Genomic DNA, 24,555 nt, shown 5'->3' with positions numbered 1-24,555 from the left:
AAGACCTAAAGACATGGTTATTTACACAGGCTTTCGGAAATGATGCTATTTGAGGGCTTCATCTCTTATCAAGGGTTGAGCTATTGATGTACTGAGAGGCTGGTGTTTCAATGATGTCTATTGATTTTTAAGATTATTATTTTATGATTATCATAATTTTATTCCACTGTATATGATTTTAGTTTTTAAACTAGAAATGGTTTTACCTGCATTATTATAGTTTTTTATGTTTTATGGATTTTGGTTTATTTATTTATTTGACATTGTCAACCATTATGATTGAAAACAGAATATTGGTATACAAAATAATATAAATAAATAAAAATAAATATATTAATCTAAATCTAGACTGTTAAATTTTGACTGGCTAGAATTAGTGTGGCTGGATTTGCCCCAACTAACCTTAACCAGTTAGCATTGAAAATCCAAAGGATCATTGTCAGAGCAATGCAAGATGCTGAGGGGGAGAAGCTAAATCTGCCTCTTCCTCTGCTTGGCTTCTGAAACACTTTTGAAGGTTCTGAGCAGGTCTGGAGCGATGAGGTTCACAAACAAGAGGGAAATAGGGCTTATAGGGGATTTATTTTAAGCAGGGAAGGGTGTGGGGTAAGGGGCTCAGGCCATAGCCATTATTTATTTATTTATTTTTTTTAAATAGTTGAAGGGATGAGGGGGTTGGGTAACTGGGATATTTTTTGATTGGCATCAAGAGGTGAGCAAGTGGGCTTGGGGGGGGGGGGGGGGCAGCGGCAAATCTCATTTTTTATGGGGATTGAGAGGTGAAGGGACAGTGGGTTTAGCGTTCCACCATCATACTTCTTTTTGTAAATGCAGGGAGGGGAATTGGGATGGAATATTCCATTTGCCAGCCACTTCCTTTTAAAAATAAACCATGAAATCAGATGGGGGGGGGGGGGGGTATAGCATTTGGATGCTGAGGACAATTTATTTTCTTTGTAATGCAGGGAAAGTGAGGAGGAGGGGGCTATTGGGTATGTGACATTTCTGTTTTGAAGTGAATTTTAATCAGTGCTGGGGGTCAAAAGTTACCCAGCATTTTTTCTGATCAGACTTACCCAGGCAAATATAGCTGGGTAGCGCTGAATATTTGAGCTACCTGACTAAACTTAAGCCCCCACCTCTGGAATGCTCCCCGCCTTCCTTCTGTTTATCCAGGTAAGATTTAACCTGTGAGGGGCAGGGGAAATATTCAAATATTTTTGTACAGGTAACTGAAAAGTTAACCAGACAAACTCTCTTGAATATAGACCTCCATGGTTACTCAATATGCTGGATTTATATGGCATCTTTCATGAATATAACCACTTCTCACATACACTTTGGAAAATTTATGTTACCAGGCCTTCATGAAAGCATCCAAAGAAATGAAGGTAGAATGGTATTATAATTATTTAATTACAACTGCATACACTGGCACAGGAGAATAAAGAAGGTTGCTTAAGATCTGACAGTGAGTCAGTGAAAGAGATTTAAATTTTTGGCCTAGGAGTTTAAGGGGCGGATTTTCAGAGCCCTGCTCGCGTAAATCCGCCCGGTTTTGGGCGGATTTACGCGAGCAGGGCCCTGCGCGCCGGTGAGCCTATTTTACATAGGCTCACCGGCGCGCGCAGAACCCCGGGACTCGCGTAAGTCCCGGGGTTTTCGGAGTGGGCGTGTCGGGGGGCGGGGCCGGAGCGCGCGGCGTTGCGGGGGCGTGTCGGCAGCGTTTTGGGGGCGTGGCTACGGCCCGGGGGCGTGGCCGCGCCCTCCGTACCCGCCCCCAGGTCGCGGCCCGGCGCGCAGGAGGCCCGCTGGCGCGCGGGGATTTACGCCTCCCTCTGGGAGGCGTAAATCCCCCGACAAAGGTAGGATGGGGGTTTAGACAGGGCCGGGCGGGTGGGTTAGGTAGGGGAAGGGAGGGGAAGGTGAGGGGAGGGCAAAGGAAAGTTCCCTTCTAGGCCGCTCCGATTTCGGAGCGGCCTAGGAGGGAACGGGGGTAGGCTGCGCGGCTCGGCGCGCGCAGGCTATACGAAATCGATAGCCTTGCGCGCGCCGATCCAGGATTTTAGCCGATACGCGCGACTACGCGCGTATCTACTAAAATCCAGCGTACTTTTGTTTGCGCCTGGAGCGCAAACAAAAGTAGGCTGTTCGCGCTCGTCTGAAAATCTACCCCTAACTGTCTAAGAAGCTCATGTTTCATCTCTGGTATTCACGAACACTTAAAGCAGCAATACTACGCAGGAAGTTCAAACCATTAGCTTGTTTGTTTCTTGACTTGTTGCTTTTCTTTTGTCTTTACTCCAAGGTCTCTTTTTTATCCTATTGTATTATCCTACCTAATAAACGAAGGACGTGCCGCAAATGCGCAGTAGAGACAAGCTCTACCGCGCATGTGCGGACGAGCACGTCGGTCTGAGCCAGAAAAAAAGAAAAAAAATGGCGGCGTCCAGTGGCAGCGGCGTCGAGTGGCAGCGGCGTTGAGTGGCAGCGGCGGCGGCGGGGTGGCAGCGGCAGCAAGGGAGGAGAGAGAGAGGGAGGGACTGAGTGAGAGGGGAGGAGAGAGAGGGAGTGGGGACTGAGTGAGAGGGGGAGAGAGAGTGAGGGGGGGAGAGAGAGTGAGGGAGTGGGACTGAGAGAGAGGGGGAGGGAGTGGGACTGAGTGTGAGTGAGAGGGAGAGAGGGAGGGAGCGAGGGGGGAGGGAGGGAGTGAGACTGAGGGGGAGGGAGTGGGACTGAGTGTGAGTGAGAGGGAGGGAGAGAGGGGGGAGGGACTGAGTGAGAGGAGAGGGAGGAGTGGGTGAGAGGAAGGGAGGTAGGGGGTGGTGAAGAGTGAGGGGAGAGAGAATGAGGGAGAGGTGAGAGACAGAGGGATGTAGCCCGTTTTAACGGGCTTAACGGCTTGTTTCTTATATTTGTACAGCTGTAAGAATAAAAAGATGTACCTATTGTGGCTTTGTTGGTTGTTTAGAAAAAGCAAGTTTTTTTTACCATAAATCATGTTCTCTTTAGACAGCAGTATGAATTAGCCATGACACATGGATGATGTCATCAGACGGTGTCAAATGGACTCTTCTCTCCTAGCTTATACAGCTTTTGCTCTAAGCAGCATGTGTAATCATTCCTGTGTGCTTGCTGCCTCATGAGCCCCTCAGTTTATTGCAGTGTTTATCCCATGCCATAAGAACATAAGAAATTGCCATGCTGGGTCAGACCAAGGATCCATTAAGCCCAGCATTCTGTTTCCAACAGAGGCCAAACCAGGCTACAAGAACCTGGCAAGTACCCAAACACTAAGAAGATCCCATGCTACTGATGCCAGTAATAGCAGAGGCCATTCCCTAAGCAAACTTGATTAATAGCCGTTAATGGACTTCTCCTCCAAGAACTTATCCATACCTTTTTTGAACCCAGCTACACTAACTGCATTAACCACATCCTCTGGAAACAAATTCCAGAGCTTAATTGTGCATTAAGTGAAAACGAATTTTCTCCGATTAGTCTTAAATGTGCTACTTGCTAACTTCATGGCGTGTCCCTTTTTATTATCCGAAAGTGTAAATAATTGATTCACATCTACTCGTTCAAGACCTCTCATGATTTTAAAGACCTCTATCATATCCCCCCCCCCCCCCCCCCCCCCCAATACGTCTCTTCTCCAAGTTGGATAGCACAATCCCTTGGGAGAGGGCCTATGACCAAATTTGGACTGCTTCCCGACACAGAACATAAGAGCCCGTGCCTCTCTGTTTGTTGACATACAAACTGACAACCAAGGGGCAATGTGGTATCAACACAATTTTGTTGGACAGCCTATCTATGAAAGCCCACAAAGCAAAACTGATCACCTGGAGCTCCAAGAAGTTGATTTGACATAACTGTTCCCAGATGGACAAAAGACCCTGGATCCTAAGCTTATCTACATGAGCTCCCCAACCCAGGGTGGACACATCCATAGTTAAGCCAATTTGAACCTGAGGACACTAGAAGGAAATCCCCTGTTCAAGATTGGAATTGTCCTGCCACCAAGGGGCCACTTATTCGTGTTGAACCATAGCCTCCCCCAGAATGGGGGATCAAATGTCTTGGGTATAGTGGACATAACTATGTTCCCTATGATCCAGTCAAAAACCCGTTCCAGGAGTTGACTAGGATGACTGCTGGGGCTTTGGGGCCCTCTGCTACTAGGGATGGCTGCGAGGGGCCTCCTATTGCTGATGGGGCTGAAGCAGCGGAGAACAGTATTTCTTCAGGTGGAATAAAGGCCTCCTCTGGCCTGGCTTCGAAGATCTCCTAGCAAAGGAGGGTGGGTCCTGGGTGCCAGTGGAGAGTTGCTGAAGTGTTGCATGGTGTTCACACATTTAAGCCATGGTGTCCTTCACATGTGAGTCTGCGGGTGCCAATTTCAGCTTCCGAGACCCTTGTTGTCGTTTCACAAACATCGTAGGTTACTTGGACCCCATTTTTTCCACACTGCAGGCTCTTCTACACCAGTGACTTGAGTGTCCTGCTGCTGCTAAGACAGTTGCTCCGCCACCCCCTGCACCTGCTTCAAAATGTCCCACATATATTGGCTCATGTAGATCTGATAGGCCACTATGTGAACAGAAAGCATAGTGCCTTGAAACACCTTCCTCCCAGAAGTATCCATGGCCCTCTGATCCTTCCCCATGGGTGCCAAGGAATGGGTCCGAGTATGCTTGGCTTTTTAAGAGCAGATTTGATGACCACAGACTGGTGCGCTGACGCTTGTCAAATCTTAGAGCCTTTTGGATAAGTTAAACCATGTCCACCTTCCTGTTAACAAGAGGAACTGAGAGTATTCCCACATCCTCAGCAGTAACTCCACAAGAATCCCATGCACTGGGACTTCCACAATCTCCTTGGAAGGCTCCACAAACTGGAGGAAACCAGCATTTTGTGCCGGGTATCCTCTTGTTTGCAACTGAAATGGGATGGCGTCCACCATCTCCCTGACAAATCTTGCAAGGAGAGGTCTTTGGAGAAGACTTCCTTCTGTTGGTGGGAGGAGACGGTTCTAAGGGGAGACACTCTGTATGTATTGTCAGAGACATTATAGTTGTCATCCCCCAGGGGTCATAGGGGCCCTTATCCTCAATGCCCGACAGCGGGAATGGGGCCCTGGGTGCTCTGCCTCCGGCCAGTGGTATGGGTTCTGCTGGCCAAGGGGGCTCAGACCCCAGTGCCGGTATGGTCTCTGGATGAGCTTCATCCTCTGAGGAGCCAAGAACCAACACCAGATCAGTTGGTGGCACTACTGATTCTCTGGAAACTGACAGAGGCAGTATCGGTAAGGCACTGAGGAGTGCGTGCAGGGATTCCAACAATAGATTGATGAGAGACAGTGCTGGTTCCAGAGTCATCGATGCAGTAACACTCAAGCACTGCAATGCCTTCCCCACAGCCATCTATTTGTGCCTCTCCAACTCCTTCTCAAAGATCACCAATGCCAATACTGACTGGGACCAGGAGGTGTGACCACATCCTCTTAAAACCGAGAGGAGGATTGGTGACGGGCATCGGAGCCAGTGGAGAAAGTCACAAACCCCAGGTATTGCTGGAAGATTGATCCTCCTTGACACTGGGACATTTCATGGGTATCACAGATGATGCTAGTGCATCATCATGCTCAGCACTGTGCATCGATGGGGATCAATGCCAATGCTCCTTCTGCTGCCTTTGAAGCTTAGATTGGATCTTCCTTGGTGCCAAGATAGAAGAGGACGAACCCAATGTCTTTGACCTGGGGGAAGCAGATGATGGTCTGGCATCCCTGGCACCTCTGCCAATACTGATGCCTCTGTATCCATTGGAGAGGTTCCTTGGCTCCTCGATGCCAATGCCTCAGCCTTCTCCGATCCGAAGAGTCGCTCCATCTTTTTGAGTTGGATCTTATGTTCCTTAGGGGGTCATCTTGGTGTACTTGCTGCAACCCTGGATGTCATGCGATGCCCCCAGGCAGAGGACATATCATTCATGGGGATCCGTGATCAACATGGTCCTCGAAAACTGAGGCAAGGCTTAAAACCGAATGAGGACATGTCAGATTAAATAAAAGGGATGACACATCGAACTTGATGGCAGTGACCAATGATGACAGGTGGGCACAGAGGGCACTGCCACGTCGGGAACATCAGCAAAATAAAATTTACCAAAATACTGATAAACCTGGCTAAGATGACTAAGGGGATAAAAAACAAGGGACCCTGCGTTGTCGACGGGAACTCGCTGGAAAACAGCTCAAAACCATGAAAACTGAGAAAAAGAGAGGGAAAGAGACTCAATTACCCATGACCATGAGGCTCCATGAGAAAACAAAAAAGACTGAAGGGATCCTGTGTAGATGCGTGGTATAATGGTTTACTGCACATGCTCAGAGAGACTCAATTAAAGTTCTACAAACTTTGACATACGTTTTCCATGCTGGGCTCCATCACCCATGTGTGAGGACTGTCAACCTGCTTGACCTCTGAGAATTCAAATTCCAGTAGTCTAAGTAAATATTAAAAAGTGCAGCTGATAAAACCCTTTGGGACACCTGTTGATGTTTGAACCAGGTAGAAAATGCATCAGCAAGACGAACTTGTTTTCTCTAGAATCTAAGTATGAGCTGAATCACTGAATTACTGCCCTACCAATCCCTAGAACTCTCAATTGATTTAACAATATTGAGTGACTTACAGTGTCAAATGCAGAAGATATGTCTAAAAAGAAAGCAATAACCACCTTCCTTTGATCGAATTCCTGCAGAAGCTAGTTAGACACAGAGAGCAATAAAGTTTCTGAACCTTAATGTTTGCGGAAGCCGCTTTGATGTGGATGAAGGACACTACACTCGTTAATAAAATCTGCAAACTGGGAATACAAAACACTTTCAAGCAGCTTCCCAATTGTAGATAAATTAGAAAGCTTGATCTATGGGGAGGTTAACTTTTTTCAGGACTGGTTGGACAATTGCCCACTTCAAAATAGCTGGAATACTTCCTTCCTTCCTGTAAAAACTGATTAATAATTAAACACAGAATTTCAAGGAACTCTTTTTTAAAGAGGTAAAGAAGTGAAAAAAAGTCAGGGATCCAGAAAGCAAGGATACTAGGCTTGATGGACCTTTGGTCTGACCCAGTATGGCAAGTCTTATGTTCTCAACATGGAAGAATCTCCTTTCAACTTGTAACACAGTGGTTCCATATCAGTCTCACATTATTAAATATTCTCATCTTTGGAGAAGCTACAATTTTGCAACCAATGCCTCTTCTGTGTTGAAATATGAGTATTTCAAGACTGTATTATTTATAAAGTGGGGTATTTTTATGACCATAAAGGATAGTAGAATAAGTGCTCTGAGATAAGTGGCTATTTTGAGATAAAACATGACAGCAGTGTATTATGTACTAAAACACTGAAACCTCAAAATCTTAAATGCTTATTTACCTTTCGTAGCTCATCAGAGATAGAAAAATCATCATAAAATTCATCCAAACACTTAACAATATGTCCACCTTCTCTCACAATTTCTTCAGAGTACAAGCGATCAAAGAATGACATTGATATCTGTGTACATGGAACATCTTTTGCTTCAACTTTCTTCACTTCTGTACCTAGAAGAGGTTATGTTGGATTAGAAAAGAGGATATGAATAATATGTATTTTATATTATGTAACTCACAAAACATTCTTACTCAGGTCATTAGAACTGAATACATTTTATGAATGATTAATCCAAAGAAAAATATAGCTGAAGGAAAATGAAAAGCAAATTACCAGCACAACATTCAGGGCAGGGTTGGGCAAACTAAGGTTTGCAGGCCAAATCCAGCCCTCTCATCATTTCCAAAATAGCACTGGGTGCAGTCTGATGATGCTCTTTCCAGCCTACCTGAGTGCCTGACTTTATCATCAAAGACCCAAAATGTCACCTAAGATGACAAGCTGATTCATGCAATGTTAGGACCGGCCTTTGATGATGTCAGGCAGGTCAGCATCAAGGCAGTGTGGCGTGGTGGCTTGGAATGGAGATGCAATTGATTATTTTCCTTCAGCAAGTCAATTGGAACAAGTTGCCTCCTCATGATTAACACTAAAGCAGCTGCATTACTTTTCTACACAGAAGCGGCAACATCATCATGCTTCACTACGGGCAGCTCATCCAACTCTAACACCCCACACTGGCGGCAGCTTTATTTTCAGTCTCCTCCTACTACTCTGCTCTGAATTTAAAGGTAAGGAAAGAGAAATCAGTCTTAGGGGAGTAAAGAATCCAATTTTCTCAATCCAAAGCCTAACAGGAACTGAAAATCATGAACTCTCTCAAGGTGGAGAATACTTAAACAAAATGCTTAATGTAGTATTCAAAGGGATGATGATGTTTATAATGTTATACATAGAATTTGTTTTGGGTAGGATGAGAAGTAATTTATTTTTAGGAAAAATTAACTTTTCTTTCTCACATTTTATGCATAGTAGTTGCAATATATGGCACCCAGGTAATAATAATGAAGTAAATAGATGTGTTCCTCCTGGATCACAAACATCTCCTGCCAGCTCCTACACTTCAAACTCACCCATGGCCTTCCCACCCCCTTCCCAATCCTGGCAGCCTTGATCTTTAAAAAAATATCCAAACACCTGCTAGCCTGGCACTGATCTCTCTTCAACTGCTGTATCTCCTCTCCCTTTCACCCAAGCCAAAGAAACTGCCTCAGACAGAAAATCCTTCCTCCTTCCCACCCAATTCAACAAAGAAAGGTGCCCCAGTATCTTTAATCTCCCTTTCCTCTTATCCCCAGCATTCAACAGAAAAACATAACCTCCAATCCCCTCCTTCCTTCCATGCCCAGACTCAAAGCCAACTGCCCTAATGCAGGTGTGGCCAACTCTGGTCCTCGAGAGTCACAAAGAGGCCAGATTTTGGCATATTCATTGTGGATATCCTGAAAATCTAGCCTGTTTATGGCTCTTGAGAACTGGAGTTGGCCATCCTTGCCCTAGTGCTTTCGATCTTCCTTCCCAGCCCAAACCCCAAGTCTCTCCTGACTTCCCCTACTACTCATTACTCCTCCAGAATCTGCACTTACACTTCCTGATAGTCCTCATTTTCAACAACAGGAGGTACACTCGAGCTCTCTTGCTACCACTGCTGCTTACTTTTGAAATTATGCCACTTATTGGAGATGCACATATGTGTGTTTGGTTAGTCCCCTACCCAGTTCCTGTTTTTCAAGATTTTGCAGGGGAAAAGCTAATTCTGCAACATGGACTGTATTTGGTGTCCCTTATTATGTTTGTGGTGTCATGAGAAACCAGGGACCCTGCTAATAAGTTTCACAAAATTAACTTGCTAAAAAGTACTATCCGTGACAACTGCTTCCTTGTTCAAACCAAGTAAAATAAAATGAAAGACCTTCAAATGTTTAACATAAACCAGAGTGACAATTTAATGACACACACAGAAACTTGGATGATTATCCTTATCTATTGTTTTATAAAGGGAGGGATACCCTCAGGGGAATTGCAGCTTTAAAGTATATCGTTTTTACCAGGGTGGAGTTAAAATATAATCTTTATAAGTGTAAATCATTTGCCATTGTTGCAAAACACTAAAAGAAAAAAAATGAAGAGGAAAATTGTCATGAATAAAGGTTCTTTTTCTGTTTACAAAGATTCTTTTTCTGTTTATGCTTCTTCCAAAGCTTCTCTCTTTGCTTTTTGTCACACAAATGTAATTATAGATTTCTCTTGAGCAGCCTTCTTGTTTTCTCTCACATTGGGTTCCATCTTCAGGTAGGGTAAGGCAGAGACCTGCTATAGCTGAGCGAGTATGATATAGCTCCCATACAGTCGTTTCCTGGTCTGTCTTAGCACTAGGAGGTCATTATACTAAAATCAATTTTAATAGCAATATTGATGCCATGCAAATAAGTTTTATTTTAATTTACTAGCACAACTCTGGTCTTCAAGTGCCCCATACTGGATGGATTTTTAAAATATCCATACTGAATATTAATGAGGTACATTTGCATGCAATGCCTCTGTTGCCTACAAGTGCATCTCATACATATTGTTGCGACAGTCGCTGCTCGACGTCTCCCCTCCGCCTTCCTTACCTCCTCGGCGACTCCCTCTTGCTCAAGTGGAAGGTTGGCTTCCGCGGCGTAATTCTGCCGACTCCTTCTGGCATCCCCGGATCGGCTAGACGCTGCAATCCGCCATGATTCACAAGAGCCTAAGGGCGCGCGCGGCCCCGACTGATGTACCAGCAGTGGCGCGAATCTCAGTGGCGTCCCCCTGAGATGTCGTCATCCGTACTGGATATAGAAGGTCTCAGAAATCGCTAACGATAGAGTTAGCAAGGAAGGGGTTACTCTACCTAAGCTGCTCTGCCTCCTCGGAGTTACCAGGGGTACCCGCTTCTCGGGGGCCTCGCTCTCTCTTTGTTTTTCAGGTCACAGTCAGGAACTGGTACTCGCTCCTCAAATGTCCATGTTCCCGGACTGGTTGCTGAATACTTCTTCTGCCTGGAAGTCATCGCTGCCTACAACACCAGTGAGTTACCATCTTTCTCTCAGAGCTTTCCCTGGAACCATGTACTCGCTCCTCGAGGGCCTAACTCATTCCAACACCTGGACTACTTCTATGAGACTACTGTGTGAGTGTTACTATCAAGGTTCGGTACCGGAACTCTGCATACCCTGCCTACTCACTATATTCAGTTTCTCTACAGCTCAGTTATCCAGGATCGCTGTTCCAGTAGCCCTGTCGGGCACTTCCAGCTCACTACTGCCACCTCTGGTGGTTCAATATACTGTTTAATAAAAGAACTTGTGTGTGTGTCTCCATACTCTGAGCCTGACCGGTGGTCCCTCTCGGGATCTTCCCCCGGGGGCATGGTCATCTGCCACCGGTCCAAGGATCCACCCATAACTACCTCAAACACCAACACATATTAATTGTGGGTATCTTGAAAAGCCAACCAACTTATGGTGCTTGAGGACCCGAGTTGTCTATCCCTGTACTAGCGTTAAAGTCAGTGCGTTAATGTAGGCATTAATGTAAAAACTGAGGGGGTCATTTATCAAAGTGCTATATGGCGTTTTCGCATGTGTTAAGGCATTTTCTCTCCTGGAGAGCCAGCCAAGCTATCAGGGCCCTCCTGGGGGGGGGGGGGGGGGGGGATGGGGAGAGACTCGAGGTGAGGTTTAGGTAATAGTGTAGGGGTTAGGGGCCACTTTGAGATGTACGAACATAACAGTGCTCTCTTGTGAAGATTTGATGTCCTTCGGAGTGAGGAAACTCACCCAAAGATGAGATTTGTGCAATGTTCTCTCAACCTAGCTTGATGGACTCTCTACCTGGGTAACATCAAGCTAGGTTGAGAGAATATTGCACAGATCTCATCTTTGGGTGAGTTTCCTCACTCCGAAGGACATCAAATCTTCACATGAGAGCACTGTTCTGTTCATACATCTCACTTTGAATGTCAAAGTGGCCCCTAACCCCTACACTAATACCTAAACCTCACCTCAAGTTACTAGGTGGGCCTCCCATAGAGATATAAATACCTATCTAGCATGAGGGTATTATGGCTAGGCAGGCTCACTCTCTCTCTCTCTACCATAAAACACACCCCTTTTCCTATTGCATGCAATATTTAGTGCATTTTGATAAATCCAGGCCTTAGCTACACTTCCCTGAAGTATAGTTACATTTGTTTTAACAAGTTTCACTTTTGAATGCTTAAATAGGTAATATATATATTCAGACCCCAACCTACCAATGTTACCTAAAGTTGATATAAATTATATTAGTTGCATTAATTCTAATTGATAATTAACTTGGTTGATATCAGTTACTTACAAAATGTATTACATTGTCGTATCTGTGGTCGCCGATAAAGGCCGCCGAGAAAGTTACTTACAAAATGTATTAAGTTGTTGTATCTTTAAACCGGAATGAAGGCAGCTAGCTAAACTTCGGTATATAAAAGCATTTAAATAAACAAACAAACAAACAAATAAATAATATGTATTGCTTAGTTTTGTTTCTCAGTAACTCAACATAGATTTTTGAGTTAAAACTCTAACCAGCTAAGGGCCTGATTTTTAAAATCATTTATATGTCTAAAAATGTTTTTTTTTTTCATGTGTAAATGCAGTTTACCTGTGTAAGTAGGCTTTTGAAAATTGCTACAATAGTATGTTACATTTACGTACGTAACTCCTTTGAAAATTCATCTGTCATTGATGCATTTTAAAAGCACTGTTAACACACACTTTAGGAGTCTTTTAATGCTCATTAGTGCTTTTGAAAGCATTAGCATGCTTTAGTACGCTGGCCTCTAGGTAAGAATGTAGAAACTATACTTGGCTCAATCTTCCCCTAGGTGTCGGGCAAGTAAAGTTTTAGCAGGATTGCCATTACCTTGACTATCCCAAGGAGTACCAAAAAGTCAGGAATCAACTCTAGGTCTCTTAATGAGTGCTAGTTGCTCAACTATTTCAGCAGCCTGAAATTATTAGGGGTGTGCATTCGTTTTGAACTTAAAAGGAAAACGCAACTTTTTTTTTTTTTTAACTTAAAAAAATGATGAGGCGTAAACGATCGGATTTCCAACTTATTCAACATAGCTATGTTGAATACGTTGGAAATCGCGATTGTTGATCTAAATCAAAATTTAAACCCCTCACCCTCCTTAATCCCCCCCCCCCAAGACTTACCAAAACTCCCCAAGCTGGCCAAAAGTTCCGTGAGGGTCCCGGGAGCGGACCCGAGGAGAATCACGTGACGTCCGCGTCACTCCGTCGTGACGCCGACGTCACGTGGTCCATCGCGGTTCCGCTCCCGGAACCCTCGTTGGGCCCAAAAGGAACTTTTGGCCAGCTTGGGGGGGCCTCCTGACCCCCCCAAGCTGGCCAAAAGTTCAGTTTGTTCAAAACGAGGGCTCCGGGAGCGAAATCCCGGTGGACCACGTGACGGCCGCGTCATCGACGTGACGCGGCTGTCACGTGGTCCACCGGGATTTCGCTCCCGGAGCCCTCGTTTTGAACAAACTGAACTTTTGGCCAGCTTGGGGGGGCCTCCTGACCCCCCCCAAGCTGGCCAAAAGTTCCTTTTGGGCCCAACAAGGGGTCCGGGAGCGGAACCGCGATGGACCACATGACGTCGGCGTCACGACGGAGTGACGCCGACGTCACGTGATTCCCCTCGGGTCCGCTCCCGGACCCCTCGTTGGGCCCAAAAGGCACTTTTGGCCAGCTTGGGGGGGGCCTCCTGACCCCTCCAAGCTGGCCAAAAGTTCAGTTTGTTCAAAACGAGGGCTCCGGGAGCGGAACCCCGGTGGACCACGTGACGGCCGCGTCATCGACGTGACGCGGACGTCACGTGCTCCTCGCAAAACCACTGGGAGGAATGGCTTCCTGACTCCCCGCTGGACCACCAGGGAATTTTGGTAAGTTTTGGGGGGGATTAAGGAGGGTGAGGGGTTTAAATTTTTATTTAAATTTTTATTTGCACATATGGACATAGACTCAACTTATGGAATTCTCCATATGTCCATATTGACCGCAAATGAGCCCCCCATTCGACTTATGGACATAAACTTTCGGGCTGCACATCCCTATGAAATATAGACTTTTCAAGCAAAAATATATTTATTTTACTTACCTAATGTCATCCACTGTCCTGAAGAAACTGAGAGTATCTTCAAATTGGAAATTACATTTGGATCTTTAAAAAAGGCCTAGAATTTCAAAGAAAGGAATAAGTAAACATAATGAGGTAGATCTTAAATAAGTACGCCGGATTTTATAAGATACGCGCGTAGCCGCGTGTATCTTATAAAATCCGGGGTCGGCACGTGCAAGGCTGCACAAAATCGGCAGCCTGCCTCCGCGCGCAGAGCCACGCAGCCTGCCTCTGTTCACTCCGAGGCCGCTCCGAAATAGGAGCGGCCTCGGAGGGAACTTTCCTTCCGCGTCCTCCCAACTTCCCCTGCCTTCCCCTATCTACCCCCCCCAGCCCTACCTAAATCCCCCCCCACCTTTGTTGTGCAAGTTACGCCTGCTTCAAGCAGGCGTAACTTGCGCATGCCGCCTCGGCATCCCCCGGCAGAGGCCGCAGTGCCGGGAGACTCGAAACTGCCCTCCCGGCCCGCCCCGAACCGTCACCACGCCCCCGGACACGCCCCAGACACGCCCCCTCCTGCCCCTTTTACGAAGCCCCGGGACTTGCGCGCGCCAGCACGCAGGGCTTTTAAAATCTAGCCCAATATGTTGTGAATCTTGCAAATACATAGGGACAGTAACTTAAACAGCCGCGTGGGCGCATATGTACATGCATATGCTAGCTCACATCAAAGAATGTGGCCATGTTACAGCATACGCATATATATGCACGCATGGAATAAAATAGGCTGAAAGTATATACATATGCGCACAATTTTATACAGACGCGCAAATGCCGCCTCTACCGCGCAAGAGGGAATTTTATAAGGGATGCATCCTGATGCAATTACCAGCTTCCCTAGTTTGTTCCCAGTTCTCCCAGGTAATGGATAGGACTTCCTAACCCCCTTAGTTAAATAGCCTCCCTTTTATCCTGTTAGCACCAAACCTTAAAACCCTGCTAACTGGCCTATTATTTTATTTTATTTCTTGCATACCATCCATAGCAGTAGTAAATTTACGAGGCAGGGGACCCCAATGTGGACATTTCATGTTAAAGTCCCAGAATACCCATGTCCTGCCCATGCCCCACCCAGACCATGCCTGTGCCTTGCCCCTTTTTCCAACTTTTTATTTGTGTGTGTATCAGGAGATTTGTGCATTCATGGGCGCCTTTTTAAAATCTGCGTTGGCCCAATTTCTACATGTGCCAGGCTTTTAAAATTCACCCCAAGGAATTCAATTGACTTTTCTACCATTCTGTGTGCATGAGAAACAAAGGTTCATTAATCAGGCCCTAACTGATTTAAACAATGCCAAATATTTTGACTACATCAGACAGTACAGTGTGTGTGTTTGTATATTTTATTTATATATATATCTCAACAGCATTTATTACAAATATAAATTTAACACTAGATTTAAGCTTATCAATTAGTATTTGAACCCAATTTAATACAGCATAATTTATTTGCTTATTTCCCATATATTGTTAAAAATAAAGCATATTTGTTATAACCCATCTTAAACAAACAAAAATTAGACAAAACCATTCATATCCTCATCCACAACCACATTCATAGATAACATATCACAATTAGAAAATGCAAAAATACAAAAATTTAAAACAATTATTTTATTTATTTAAAATCTTTTCTATACTGTCGTTGAGCAAGCTGCCGTCACAACGGTTCACAATAAGGCACAAAATTACATGTTTGCTTAAATGTGTTATAACATTGGCCAAAAGAATGTTTCAAATGTCTTGTGACGGAAATTATCAAGCCTCATATGAATCCAAAAGCATCAAGAATCCCAAACTTGATGGAAATTCTAAGATACTTATCATGAACCCCCACTTAAACTATTTCAAATATCCTACAATGACAGCATAAGACTTTATACAAATCCAAAGTCATCAAAAACTCCTACAAAAGCCTTTGTTTGGTCCGAGAACCAGTTTCTTCAGTGGGTATTAGCAATAGTGTATTTCTTGCACATAAATGTTCAATAATCATGATTTTGAAATAACTTCTAAAAATTCCTAGTGAATCGCTGCCTTTTGAATATTCCTCATCTATTGTTGATTTATGTTAATGCTCAAACACTGTACTTTAGTCTTCCGCTGTAAACAAATAAAAAACATGCCTTTCAAGATATAATGATAATTATTTCCAGGCCCAGCCACTGGGTATGCACACTGTGCAATTGCATAGGGTAGTATACCGGAGGGGTGGCAGCAGCAGCAAGTGGAGTCGAGACTTCGTTATCTTCCCAAGTCCCGGAGAACCAGGGCAATGCCGACTTGAGCAGGAACTGTAAGCTTTAGGAGAGCTTGCATGCCACTTCCTCCCTTCATTGCCTTCCCCATGGCACCAGTCACTGATCACTCCCAAAGCCGCAGCTGCTGTAACTATTGGAGGTGTGGAACCCTTTGAGCAGCTTTTTTTTTTTTTTCATCTCCAGCCATTTCCTAGTCTGCATCGCTGGCTCTGACCCACTCTACTGTCAATGGCTGAGAGTGACATGGGATGTGTCAGAAAGGGAGGCAGAATTGCCAGAAGTGCTTTAACAGCAAGGGCCACCCAAAGGGAAGAAAAGTAGGAGCAGCAGAAGCACTAGGTAATGCAGGGGGCATGGTATGAAGAGGAGTGGAAATTGGCTGTGCCAGTGTCCCGTGTCGACCTGAGTGTGAGTGAATGGCAGCCTGCCAGCCTGGGGTGTGTGTGTATGTGTGCGAGTGTATAAAGAGCAACCTGCAAGCCTGAAGTGTTAGTGAATGAGTTTGCCAGCCTGGGGTGAGTGTGTGTGAGAATGACTGCCTGCCAGCCTGGAGTGTGGGTAATTGAATGGCAGCCTGCCAGCCTGGAGTGTGTGTGTGTCTGTGCGTGAATAGCAGTCTGCTAGCCTGGGGGTGTGGGAGTGAGAGTGAGAGTGAGAGTGAGTGAGCCCCGTAGGAAAAAAATCAGCAGAACCAGAGGTCACGAGCTGAGGCTCCGGGGAGGAAGACTAAGAACCAATGTCAGGAAGTATTTCTTCACGGAAAGGGTGGTGGATGCCTGGAATGCCCTTCCGGAGGAAGTGGTGAAGTCTAAAACTGTGAAGGACTTCAAAGGGGCGTGGGATAAACACTGTGGATCCATCAAGTCTAGTGGGCATAAATAGAGAGGAGGCAGCAAACACTGCACGGAGCGGCAGTAGCCACTGAGGCATTCACGGAGCGGGATGCCAGTGGCCAGTAGTTGTGTTCCACCTTCAGGCAGCAAAACACTGCACGGAGCGGCAGTAGCCACAGAGGCATTCACGGAGCGGGATGCCGGTGGCCAGTGGTTGGTGTTCCACCTTCACGGAGCGGAAGGATGGAGGGCTGCCATCTCAAAAAATAAAAAAAAAAAGCAAGCAAGCAAACAAAACGGGTGGGTTAAGGGGCAGGGGTGTGGCCTGCTGGTTGCGGCGGTTGCTACCCCTGATGGAGCTGGATGTTCACTAGGATGGCGCTGCTCTCTGCATTGGTGGAGGGGTGGAAGGGAATTGGGGCCGGAGGGTGCTGGAAGGCAATAGAGACAGGTGGGAGGGAGAAAAAAGGGGGAAAAAAAATGGATAAACTGCGCAGCTTGCTGGGCAGACTGGATGGGCCGTTGGTCTTCTTCTGCCGTCACTTCTATGTTTCTATGTAATGCCAGGGGTCAGGGGATACACAGCAGTTACTGTTCACATAGGTCAGCAAAAACGCTGGCACTGTCTATGATTATTTTAGTCTAAAAGCTTGAGCTTAATAAATAACTAAACTTACTTCTATGTTAAAATTAGTTTACTTAAAAAATCCAAAGGCTGAGGAATAATCAAGAGGCAGCGATTTACCAGAAATTTTTACAAGTTATTTCATGGTCAAGACAGTCACAATTAAATATTTATGTGCAAAAAATACACTATTGCTAATACCCCCTGATGAAGTCTGATCTCAGGCAAAATAAAGGCCTTTGTAAGAGTTTTTGGTGACTTTGGATTTGTATATAGTAGCATCTGTAACTGAGGTGTCAACAATCTTGCCAAATCCATCCAGAGGGCGGTCCTTTACAGATGTGCAAGGAGAGCAGTGCCAAAAGTGAATTAGCAGGAGCAGGTGTGAACCTGAGCATAAAACAAGAGTTGAACACAACAGCTAAATAATGAAGAGGTACGAGGTATAATAGAAATGGGTTGATTTCTAATATTCAGAGTTTTAACATTGATGAATGAGGATTCACAGTATGCATGGCTAATTTTGATATTCCGAGATGTTTGTTTTGTATTATGATTTTATGTATATAAGATTGTAATTCACAGGCACATTTTTAAAAGGAGGGCGCGTGCGCCCATACACGCACATATTGGGCACGTGAGCAAAGATACACTTAATTTTATGTCAAATGTGCACGTACACGTGAATCATTTAAAATATCCCTGCTGCACATATCTATGCAGCCTTTACACGCATACTCATACAAGCGACCATATTTGGGGGAGGGGGGAGATAGAGAGACAATCTGGCACTCTCTCTATCTCCCACTGTAAGGGGGCACTTTTAATAACTCTGGGTGGGTTTTGGGGGGGGGGGTGGTAGTGTTACAAGGGTCTACAGACCCTTGCGTCCTAAGCAAACCAATGTAACACCGCCCTCCCCAAAACCCACTCTGAGTTGAAAGTGCCTTTCTTACAGTGGGATATATAGAAGAGTGTCTCAAACAGAGTCTCTCTCTCTCTGTCCATTCCCCCTCTCCATCTTCAAAATCTCCAGACTTGCACCTCATCAGGACCAGCAATAAAGTTACGTAGGTAACATGCCGCACTTTGTCATGTTCAGCCTTGCAAAATTTGGGGGTTACGTGCATAAGTCTTGGCCCCACCCTGGAACGCTCACACCCTGTCCCTTTTCTGCCTCCTTATTCTTGATGCGCACACAGGTATCTATGCGCATACTTCTTGGCTTCTTAAAATTTGCGTTGCTTGCATGTGGCCCACATATGTGCGTATGGGGCCGTTTTTGTGCGAGCAACGCTTTTAAAATCTACCGGTTAGGATTTTACATAGAGCGAGGAATATATAATATATATTTTAAAATAAATAGGACAATTGGGAAATGTGCATTGTGTTATATTAGAAGCATACACTTCTCCAACTAGTTATAATTTTAACAGGTAAATGTGATTATCAGGAGAAATGCACCATTGCATCACACTTTCTCCATTGGCAAATGGAGGGTAGAGTATGTGGGATGTGTTTTAGGAGTTGGGTGCTGTATATGGAGTGTGGAGTGGGTTTGTGCATATGAGGGGGCTCTTTGTATGTAGAACAGGGCTTCCCAAACCTGTCCTGGGGACCTCCTAGCCAGTCAGATTTTCAGGATATCCATAATGAATATGCACGAGCTAAATTTACATATATTGGATACCACCCACACATGGACCCTGGCTGCTGGATATTCAGGAAATAAGCCTCATTAGTTTTAGTCACAAAACATGGCACGAGGCTAAGTGTTGGATTAATTTTGGGAATTTGTATACTACTCTAACAAGGATGGTAGAAAACAGAAGAAAAAGACAACAAAAACGAACTTTGATAAGGAATGATATCCTACAAGTGGTCAAACTTCTGCTCTTGGCAGAGTGGTCTTTTATAACTGGGCAAACTGAATGAGCCATCATTTACTATGTCATATGTTTCTGGCCTGGAAGGATATGCAGGTAATTTTAAAAAAGGATGTACACACTTAAAACTGGATTTTATGTGAGGACCTGTGTTCTGTATGTGTGACTGAGGAGAGGTATTTTGTTAGAATGTAGTTTTTCCACTCTCCTACAATAGTCAGTCTCTTGTCCTCTTTCCCAGAAACACAACCAGAATCTCCTGCTCTCTTGTCTCTTACATATGCATACATCCAGTCTTCCTCTTTAACAAATAGCCATAGTATCCCTTTCTTTCATGTGCACACATAGCCATAGACTCCCTTTCTTTATCACACATAGACATATATATACAACCACAGTCTTACACATAGGGGTGAATTTTCAAATCATTTATGCATATAAAATTAACATATTTATTTATTTATTTATTTTTAGATTTTTATATACCGGTGTTCCTGTATGAAATACAAATCACATCGGTTTACATTGAAACTAAACATAAATTTTGCCAATAGGCATTACATAGAACAAGGTTATGGAACTTGGAAAAGGGTAAACTAGATCAAAATAAACATTGTAATGTAAACAAATTAGCTAACAAAACTCATAGAGCAGTATAAATAAAAATAAAACAGTAGATGTCATGTAAGACCTGCAGCAAGAGAATGGATATAGAGTCAGGTAGATCCTGGAGAATGATATGATGAGGAACTCTTGCTGGTTGTAGGGAAAAAAAGTGCTTATGGCCCTGTAAAGGCTTGTTTAAAGAGCCAGGTTTTCAGTTTCTTTTTGAATGTGGAGTGGCAAATCTCTAGACGGATATCTGGCGGGAGCGCGTTCCATTGAATGGGGCCAGCAGTAGATATGGTACGTTTCTGGAGCGAGGATTTTGATGAGGGAACATGTAGAGTGCCTTTGTAAGCTCCTCTGATGGGTCTAGCTGAAGAGTGATGACGTAGTTGGGTGCTTAACTGAAGCGGGGATATATTATGAATTGATTTGTGAATTACTGTGAGCACTTTATAAAGAATCCTTTCCTTAATTGGAAGCCAATGGAGGAGTTTGAGAATGGGGGTGATGTGATCTCTTTTATTCGTATTTGTAAGAATTCTAGCTGCAGAGTTTTGTAACATTTGGAGGGGTTTGAAGGATGAGATTGGGAGGCCGAAGAGAAGCGAATTGCAATAGTCGATTTTTGTTAGTATAATAGCTTGAAGGACAAACCGGAAATCATTGAAATGAAGGAGAGGTTTCAGCTTTCTCAGGACTTGTAGCTTGTAGAAACAGTCTTTAGTGGTGGTGCTAACAAATTTTTTAAGGTTAAGCTGATCGTCTAGAATGACGCCTAGGTCTCGTACATGTGGTGAATTGTTTAGTAAAGGAATGGTTGCAGTGAGTGGGTTAGCTGGGTTTAGCAACTTGTTGTTGATGTCCTGATTGATAATTAGGATCTCAGTTTTGTTGTTGTTGAGAATAAGATTAAGACTAGCAAGAAGATGATTGATTTGTTGCAAACAATTGTTCCAATGAATCAGGGTTTTGTGTATAGATTCGGTGATTGGGATGAGTATTTGGATGTCATCCGCGTAAAAGTAATGGGTTAGATTTAGTTTAGCAAGTAGTCGACAGAGAGGTAAGAGGTAAATATTAAAAAGGGTTGGGGAGAGTGAGGAACCTTGAGGGACCCCCTGGTTGGATGGGACCAGATGAGATTCTTTGTTGTTAATTTTTACCTTAAAATGTCTATTTGCCAGGAAGGACTTGAACCAGCTAAGCACTGTACCCTTAATGCCTATGTCTGCCAGACCTGTTAATAGAGATGAGTGGTTGACAGTGTCAAAGGCTGCAGATAGATCTAAAAGTATCAGGAGATGTGGTTGTTTTTTGTCCATATTAGCCAGAATAGTGTCAGTAAGAGAGATAAGTAGGGATTCCGTACTCAATGATTTACGAAAGCCGTATTGGGATGGTGCAAGAATAGAGTTTTCTTCCAGGTACTCGGATAGCTGTTTATTGACTATCTTTTCCATCAGTTTGGCAATCATTGGCAAATTGGCTATTGGGCGGAAGTTGGCTGGATCTGTGGTCGGAAGGTTCGGTTTTTTTAGTAAAGGTTTGAGAATAGCTAGTTTAAGTTGGTCAGGAACTAGACCTTGGGACAGAGAACAATTAATGATGTATATATGTATATGTATATACTTGTGCAATAGTTTGCACTCATGTACATGCTATTTTATAAACATCAAAATTATGCACATATTTTTGGTCTCACATGCACATTTAAGTATGAAAAAAGGGGTGGTCTGATGCATTCTGGGCAGAGCCAAGAGGTACGTGTGCAACTTGCTGTTTTATTAGAGACTTACAATTGTACATTTGGCAACTTATTTATGTAATTTTACACCTGCTAATTCTCTTGCAGAACTGATATCAGACTCATCTATTGTTTACTATTAAGTGGGTGAGAGGTCTGGATGAACTGGAGGAAGTTCAGAGTGAAGAACTAGGAAGGTCTCAATGACCTGGAGAAGGATTAGGTGAAAAGGTGGATGATTCAGCACACTGGTGATTTTAATTATGCATACACATTTAAAAATATATATGACTTTCTTGTGTAAACAGGGTTTTATGTGAACAAGTCAATTTTATTTTGCACGTAAAATATAGGCATGTATGTCTTTAAAATATGTAACAAAGGTATGTGCTGTTAATGTATTGCTGATATTCACGTGTAAGGAGACATGCGCATTTTATAATCTGCATGTATCTGAGATGCACGGGTTATAAAATATTGTAGATCTCCACGCAGCCATATATGCATGTACGTTGGGTCGCGTGGAATTCTTTGAGAGTTATTCTTCCAGAATGAAAAAGACTATTCAAATTTTTCATTCTTGTTATCATTGGCAATGTTCCTTCCCTGCTGGCAACAGTAATGCTCTTCCTTCTATGCTACTGGTGATAGAGAAATGAACACTTTCACTGCCGCCACTATCATCTTCACTGGGTAGCAGCTTCTTATTTCAGACACCAGTTTATATATTTTAGATGCCAGTTACACGTAAGCAACTCTGCTATCCCAGTCTAACAGGTGTTCTCACAAGACAGCAGGATGTTAGTCCTCACATATGGGTGACATCATCAGGTTGGAGCCCAATCATGGAATACTTTTGTCAAAGTTTCTAGAACTTTGACTGGCACCTACTGGGCATGCCCAGCATGGCACTAACCCTGCATCCAGCAGGGGTCTCCCTTCAGTCTCATGTATAGTAAAAGAACGTGCGAAAAATAAAACAAATCACAAGCGTACCCAACTCCGCGGGCTGGCGGGTGGGTTTCGTGAGGACTAACATCCTGCTGTCCTGTGAGAACACCTGTTACAGGTAAGCAACTCTGCTTTCTCACAGGACAAGCAGGATGGTAGTCCTCACATATGGGTGAATAACAAGCTGAGGATGCTCGCGCATGTACCAAAAACACCCAAAGACATGCAACAGGCACAACAACAGGGGTGGTTCTTTGGATAACGGGCAGCCTGAAAATCTCAGTGGGTTGTTGGACGGAAGTTGGGTATTAAGCTTAGAATAGATTGCGCAGAACAGACTGGCCAAAGATTGAATCTTGTAAACCAGCTTTGTCCAGGCAATAATGCACTGCAAAGGTATGGAGAGAACTCCACGTCACAGCTTTTCAGATATCAATAAGAGGTACAGAACGAAGATGTGCTACCGATGTTGCCATTGCTCTAATGGAGTGCGCTTTAATGCGTCTGTGTAGCGGAAGGCCTGCTTGTTGGTAACAGAAGGAAATAGAGTTCAGCTAATCTTGAAGCTGCTCCGGGAGGGACTCACCAAAGTCCTGTAATTGTTTGAAGAGATTCCTATTGTACTAGGTCATATATAATTGATACGACGCAATACGTGAAATGAGCATAGCTCCATGGAACACTCTGCGCCCTAAAGCGTCGAAGAACTTCTGCTCCTTCCCGGGTGGTGCTGAAGAAAGAGGCTTTGGACGCTTGGCCCTCTTCTGGGTGGACTCCACCACCACCGACTGATGTGCTAATTGAGTCTTTTGCACCAGATATATCACATCAGTTTTGTGATTCCCAGGATGCTCCCAGTTTCGCTGCATCAAATCTAGCAGAACTTCATGGACGGGGACAGACATTATTTCCTTTGGAGGGTCCAGGAACTGAAGTACCTCCAGCATTTTATGCCTGGAGTCCTCCTCCGTCTGCAGCATAAAGGGAATAGTCTCCGCCATCTCCTTAATGAAGCTAATAAAGGAGAGGTCTTCCAGCGGAGACTTGTGCCTTTCCTCCGGAGGTGACGGCTCTGATGGGACATCGGCTGAGTCTTGGGAATCCGGTGTATCACCTGTCCATGGATCATATGGCTGACACCCACATCCATTGGTGGTTGTAGTGGAAGAAACGGACCCCCTCCGGCCGGAGGAGGTCTTGGCACCGAAGGTATCTGTGCCAGCATCGATGGTCCCGGCCTTGGCACCGATAAATCCAGATCCGGCACCGGTGCCAGGCAAAGTGGCATCAATGGTATCGGTGACTTTGCCAGTCTCCTTGCTGCGGACACTCCCGAAGGCCCCGGAATGGGCTCTGGCCTCAACAAGTCCTCTTCATCAGATGAGAGTGGAATGGGTGTCGATGGAGCCATGGGGATCAGCGATTTCCTCGTGCACCCAGCAGGGCACCGATAAGCACATCAAGCTTATCGAGGAGAGGGAGTAGCATTGGTGGCATCAGTACCGGTTCCAGCATGGGCACTGGTGCTGGCGTCTGTGGTCTTGGGAGGCTTTGGATAGCCTGGACCACTGCCTCTTGCACCATCCGGTGCAATTCCTCTCGGAACACTGGGGTGGTGAGCCCCAGGTCCAGAGTGGGAGGTATGGCGAGGGACGCCTCGGTGCATCCGGCTTAGAGGATTATTTATGCTCCTCAGCTTGGGTTTTCTTCTTCGGTGGCTCGAGACTCGATGATGACGCCACCGGTGTCCCCGAAGTCGAAGGCACCAGCCTCCAATACTTGTGCCGGTGCTTTTCACAGTGCTCAGCCTTTCCTGATTCCAGTACCGATGACGGGGACGCTGAAGACTGACACCCCGATCAGGAGTCCTCGGCATCTGAGCAATGACGTTGCTTCGCAGGGACGGAGTCGATGACGTCTGTGAAGACGGGCGCTGGAATAACAG

At 44.8% G+C, this 24,555-nt stretch overlaps 1 protein-coding gene across 3 annotated transcripts in view; it reads right to left on the bottom strand.

The window, feature by feature from the left end:
* Positions 1 to 24,555, bottom strand: part of LOC115091987 (cilia- and flagella-associated protein 300-like) — a 110,457-nt gene that overhangs the window by 47,763 nt on the left and 38,139 nt on the right. For all 3 annotated transcript variants that reach the window (XM_029602406.1, XM_029602404.1, XM_029602405.1), the window contains exons 3-4: positions 13,681 to 13,756; positions 7,453 to 7,619 (exon numbers count right to left, since the gene is read on the bottom strand). In XM_029602406.1, the coding sequence (XP_029458266.1) occupies positions 7,453 to 7,619; positions 13,681 to 13,756 (243 nt within the window). The remainder of the gene's footprint in view (positions 1 to 7,452; positions 7,620 to 13,680; positions 13,757 to 24,555) is intronic.

This window comes from Rhinatrema bivittatum, chromosome 5 (genome assembly GCF_901001135.1).
Source record: "Rhinatrema bivittatum chromosome 5, aRhiBiv1.1, whole genome shotgun sequence".
NCBI classification, from domain to species: domain Eukaryota; kingdom Metazoa; phylum Chordata; class Amphibia; order Gymnophiona; family Rhinatrematidae; genus Rhinatrema; species Rhinatrema bivittatum.
This window is presented reverse-complemented; position numbering and strand designations above follow the sequence as displayed.